The sequence below is a fragment of the Galeopterus variegatus genome, unplaced genomic scaffold (genome assembly GCF_000696425.1).
Source record: "Galeopterus variegatus unplaced genomic scaffold, G_variegatus-3.0.2 Scaffold1175, whole genome shotgun sequence".
NCBI lineage: Eukaryota > Metazoa > Chordata > Mammalia > Dermoptera > Cynocephalidae > Galeopterus > Galeopterus variegatus.
The window spans coordinates 191867-197866 of record NW_007727286.1 but is presented as its reverse complement, the minus strand read 5'-3'; the positions used below and the strand labels follow the sequence as shown (position 1 = coordinate 197866).

The following is a 6000-nucleotide window of genomic DNA, read 5'->3' as shown; positions in this document are numbered from 1 at the left end:
GGATCCCCTTACTGGTCACAAAAAAAAAAAAAAAAAAAAAAAAAAAAAAAGATGTGCTCTTAGCAAGAGATTGTGACACAGAATAACAGAAATCTTTGTGAAGGGTCCTTTGATAAATATTTAAGAGTCAACAGAAATGAACTGAACAGCACTTCTTCCTATTCTCCTTCCACCAGCCAGAATCTTTAGCCATAGGCCATTAAACATACCTTTATATGAAGGTACTCAAAAAGTCCACGGAATGTTTCATATTATCTTTTAATTCTATTTTTCCACAAACTTTTTGGAGTACCCTCATATTCGTGTATGTGGAGGGATCACATGGAGTTCATCTAGGGAGCTAAGTACCTCAAAGCGAAAATAATATCAATATCTCAAATATAATGTCCTACATGTTCCTCAGGCTTAATTTCCCAGTGGACAATGGAGGTAATCTATTGAATACTCAAAATTTTAGGAAATAAAATGCAAAGATTCCATAAAAACAAGATAGAACACATAGCAGGTTTGGTTCAGATTACATGATATGGGATAACAGGATCTTACAATGGCTATACTGCCCATTTTAAATTACAAATACCTCAGTAAAATATTAGCATCTATAATTAAAAAAACAAAGTGATAACTCATAAGTTACCTCCTTGTCTAGCATACAGACTTCCTCCAAAATAACCATTCACTGGAGATGTAGCAGCATAGACAAATATGGCTGTACTGAGCATTGATCCTCTCCTAAAATGGGCAAAACAACATATATGATGAATTAAAACCAGCAATTTAGAGAAACATCATATAGTCTATCACAATATTAGTTTAATTTCAAAGACAAATTTAACAGAAACGCAAAAATATCACATATTGGACTGCAAAAGATTTCAAAAGGTTCTCTAGTGAATAAATTTTTAGTTAAAACTGCATTTAAATAATACCATGCTGATCCTAAATTTTTTTAATCTGAAGTTAAATTTCATAGTATATCCTAAACAAATATTTCAAGTTTCTCTGGCAAAAACCTTAGAAGCTGACACCAAAACTGTTCTGCAGTCCTGAAAACCAACCCCATCATATGGAAGAGGATATTCATCTGTTAAGAAAAATGACTAGAACATTCTATTTTATAATTTGATTCTACTGCTTAAGATCCTTGCCCGCTAACAGAAATAAAATGGAAGTAGTATAATATGTACCAAATGCTATTATCTTAAATGGTATAAACACTGAGTCTTTCCCTATTTTGTTTCCCCATACTGGCAAAATGATTTTTTAAAAATCTGTAAGTCCACAATCAACTCAGAATGACAGTCCCTAACAATCCCTAACCTCCTCCTCTAAAAACGATATTGAGAGAATTCAGACCAACCCTTCTGTTGAGTAAAACTGGAAAAAATATTTTTTACATGCCTAATTTCAAATAGAAATATTAAAATGTAATATTAATCATTTGCATAATATAGAAATGTATTTAACCCACTATATATTTCAACCCACTACTCTCTAAATATGTAGCACACTCCTCTGGTCAAACACCTATGCTTACTTTCTTAAAGTGAATGCATAATAGTGAAAACACTATAATATTTCATTTCCATCACTCTATAAAAATACAACATTAAGAATCTGTCATTCCCAAGCTTAAAAGATCATGGGTCTCAAAGTTAATAAGTTTTAAAAACCAAATTTGTTTTTTCAAGAACCCAGTTAGACACTCCAAGTGTTAATTTATTCCTTCCAGACTACTATTAACAAATTTGACCCATTCTCTGTTTATAAATGTGTGTGTTAAGGCTGACATAGGCCTAACAATGCTGAAAATGGAAAGGCTGCTTTCAGTCTAAGACCAGTCAGAAGTTCCTAATATCAGCAAAAAGGTTTCAAAAAGGTTCCCATGTGAATGAGAGTCCAAAATGACTACCAGATATTTAAGCTTGCAGTCCTCCAGAGACAATTCCATTAAATAAAAGTGTGAGCATTTGTCACAGTTTTAAAAATCAGATATATCACCTCTTTGTTCAAAAATATTCTATGGGCATTTTACCCCCTAAATAAACCATGTTCATCTACACTGAAAAATCTGCTAAGACATGGAACTGTACTCCTCATTCATCTCTCCAAGACTGGAGGGGGAACATCTAAGGGGCTGCTCTGCCTACACTCACCATCACCTTACCACTCTCCACCAGAAGTTTCAGAGCAGCAGCAGCAGCATTACCACGTTTACTCTTACCTCCTCAAACTCTGTCTTCTTTAGAGTTAATACCACACATCAATTGATACTGATCCTTTACTTACACTGTCAAAATATTTTTTCCTCTCTGATTGCTATAGTGATCACAGAGGCAAAGTGATTTTTCACATGTTACATTATCTGCTCTTTATCCTTTAAAATCATTCCTACTCTGGAGTGATTCATCCTAATTTTATGTGCAAATTTTTCATTTTTTCAATAACTACTTTGTTATTATCACTATTTTTGAAAGGGCGCACGGACCCAAGCTGATAAGACGACAGGACCCGAGCTGACAGTTCGCCAGAAAAGTTCCACTTTATTCAAGGACTGCACGTATATTTATAGGGAGCTGCGTTCAGGGTATTGATAGGGGGCGGATGGTGTGGTAGCTGATTGGACGGGGCTGGGCAGGAGGTGAGCCTTGACTTGTGACTGGCTGAGGTTTGGCAGGGTAGGCTTGGGTATTGGCGCCAATGGGCTTGTTTACTGCGGAGAAGAACCCAGAAGGGCGCCATATTGCTAGGGAATGCTTTTCCCCCTCCGCTTGAGTGCCCACAGTATCCTTACATTTGAGTGCCTACAGTATCTTTACATTATCCTTACAATTTTCATTTCCATAACATAGCAAATTTTAAGAGAAGAGTTCTGGAGTAAGATTGCCTAGGTTCAAATCCTTGTTTATTAACACCCTTTGGTAATAGCTGTGTGATCTCAGTCAAATTATGTAACCTCTCTGAGTTTTTCTTTTCTCATATGTAGAATGGAGATATTAATAGTCCCTTCACAGGGCTGATGTGAAGATTAAAGGAGCTAATGTGCATAAAGCATCTAATTTGGAACCTCAATAATATTAGCTACTTTTATATCATAATAATACTTACTGCTTTACTACTTCTCATAGAAGTAATTATGTTCCCTACAAATAAATACAACATAGAATAATCATTTACAGTAATGACAGACTAAAATAACAATGCATGACTTTCCTTCTAATACCATCTATTAGAGAGTGGTTTCTTATTTCTAAAAGTTGAAGGTCTTTAAGTGGAAGAGCTTCTGCATTAAAAAATGAGTTGGCAAATTCTAACATTAACATTTTGAAAAAAAAACAAAGTGAAAACTTGGATTCTAGAAGAGGTTACCCTCTAGTGGTTCAAAAAACTTAGATAAAATAGTCAGTGTCAATTCAGTAGTGATGAGTTTAATCCAAAGCATGACTTCTTGGCAGATTTGAAATGCTCTTCTTATATTTGGGATTCAGTTCACCTGAAATATGTTATACCCTAAAATATGAACTACTCATCAAAACTCTGAAGTTTAGGTTTTGGTTAATGATTTTAAAGGCTTATGTAGTAAGTGAATTGCACAGGTTATATTAAAGAAACATAACAGAAACTACAGAGAAATAGCTTTATGATTAATACATACTCAATTCAGTTAAACAAGATTGATAGAGTACCTCCCATGTGCAAGCTCTTTATGTAGGTACTTTGAGAATGCAAAGATAAGTTCAGACCCAGCTCTCAAGGAACTTATTGTGTAGCAGAAGAAACAGCAATTTAGTACACAGTAAAATATTTAATACACACTAAAAAGCAATTCTTTCAGCAAGAATTTATTGCTTGTCCACCAAATGCCAGGCACATGAGAGTCCTCAAAAAGTTCATGGAAGAATTCATATTATTTTTATACCAATTTTTCCACAAATTTTTTCAAGTACCCTCGTATATAGAAAAAATGCATTATGAACTGATATAGAGATATGAAATATAACTGGAAAAAAAGTGTTATTCTAATTGAGGATGTTATGAGGTGGCATCTAAAATGCCTGAATTACAACTGCTACCACTCAGGCACCAAAACATGTTTGCTTCATAGAGGTCATGGCTCTCTGAGCAAAGGGTTATGGGACCACTCAATAGGGACTTGAGATCTTCTGTAAATGTACAACTTTTTCTTATAATTCAAAGACCACAAATCAAGCATTCCTTGCAAATGGTTTTTGTCTGTAAAGAAAAAATGTACCAAGAACCATGTAAAGACAGCCTAAAACTTTTTTTTTCCAAGAAGTCATCCAATTATTTTTCTAACCTCATGTGACTTTTCCATCACTCTTTTTACTATTATTTACAATGCTTTCTTCTATTCTGTAGAATCTCCCAGTTTTGGACGTAAATATGAAGTACTAATTTAGTAACTATGAAATCCTTGTACTTCTTATGAAAATCTAATTGGATGTTCAATTTTCAGAAAAAATGCCTATTTTGTCAAATGCCTCTGGATTGAAAGTAACCTCTATTCATATTCTAATGGAACATAACCTTGAAAACCAACCAAAATATTCAGTAATCCTGGGTTAAGTCTTAGCATGTAATAGAAATATATACTTACAGCTGAAGATCATTGTTCATTAATTTGTCATAATGACATTTATGATATTTAAATTCTAAGATAACTGAAACAAGCAAATATTTAATTATGATTGAGTTAAAGGTTCCAATGATTAAAACTATTCAAGAACAAATAATAATAATAATAATAATGAAATTAAGTACAAGCACTTACTCTGTATATAAATCTTCTATCATTGCAACAATAATAACAATGAGAGATACAGCAAATATCTGACATCCAGAACCAATGAGAGAGGAAAATATCAGTGGGTGACTTGAAGGTCTAAATACATCTCCATGCACCTGCTTCCATCCGTATTCATCTCCTAGGTCTCTATCCTATATATAAATATTCATGTATAGAGAAAAGGAAATCATTCAGAATCAAATTAGAATATAGTAGATAGGTAAAAAAGTTAGTTGTAAGTTCCTCCTTCCAAATTTATAGCTATTTAAAGGGGTTCAAAATATTGAGAAAAAACATTCCAAGTTTAAAATAATCACTGCTTTTCAGTGAAGGGAGTTCAGGAAGGTGACTCCTGTTTGTGCTCAGAGAATCTCAAAGAATGGAAAAAGAAAAAGTTTGGGAGAAAAAAGAAATGGTCAAATTGGGAGACAGTGCAGTTATTTTTGGACACTACTCTTGCCATTCACATCATGACTATGGCGCATACAGGACCAGGGACCAGGTAGAGAGTGAAACAGAAGAGTATTGAAATCAGTACCAGATACCCTAAAATGGAGAACAGTCCTTTACAGCCTAGAATCTCAGAAAACACATGGGGAAAATATCAGATGTAGATGTTTTTACTCAACAGTCTATGGCATTTTTAAAAAAGAACTCAATTTTTACTTTTCAACCTGAGTAAAGCAAGTGTTCCTTAAACAGTTTCTAAAATAGTTTCTAACACAATGTTTCTTGAGGAATAGCAGTCCCTCAAGAGATATGTTTTTTGGGGAAATCCTGACTAAAATGTGTAAAAGCACCAAATATTTTATCTACCCTCTGATACTTCACAATGTTTTCTGACATATTAAAATTTAAAATTTTTAACTCTGTTTCCCAAACTTCTTTAATGATGGAGCATACCTATATAGAATAGCCACTAATGTTCTACAGAACACATTTTTTATTCTATAATTTAGTTAAAAAAAATTTAGAAAATGGACCTCTCCTCTGAACCCACTAAACTAAATGTAAATTAATCCTTCCACCTACTTCCTGAATTTTATGCAATATTTAATAGTATTAGAAAGACACCAAGGTAGGTTTACAATCTCCTAGCTGTAATTCTGAAATCAAGAGTCCTGAAAACTAAATTTTTTCTTAAGTCTGACGTATCTTTATTTGGTGGCAAAACTTGGCTTAAACTAACAAGA

At 33.5% G+C, this 6000-nt stretch overlaps 1 protein-coding gene across 1 annotated transcript in view; it reads right to left on the bottom strand.

The window, feature by feature from the left end:
• TM9SF3 (transmembrane 9 superfamily member 3) overlaps nt 1–6000 on the bottom strand; it is a 58069-nt gene that overhangs the window by 28558 nt on the left and 23511 nt on the right. The window contains exons 6-7 of the mRNA XM_008575363.1: nt 4793–4959; nt 638–732 (exon numbers count right to left, since the gene is read on the bottom strand). Of these exons, the coding sequence (XP_008573585.1) occupies nt 638–732; nt 4793–4959 (262 nt within the window). The remainder of the gene's footprint in view (nt 1–637; nt 733–4792; nt 4960–6000) is intronic.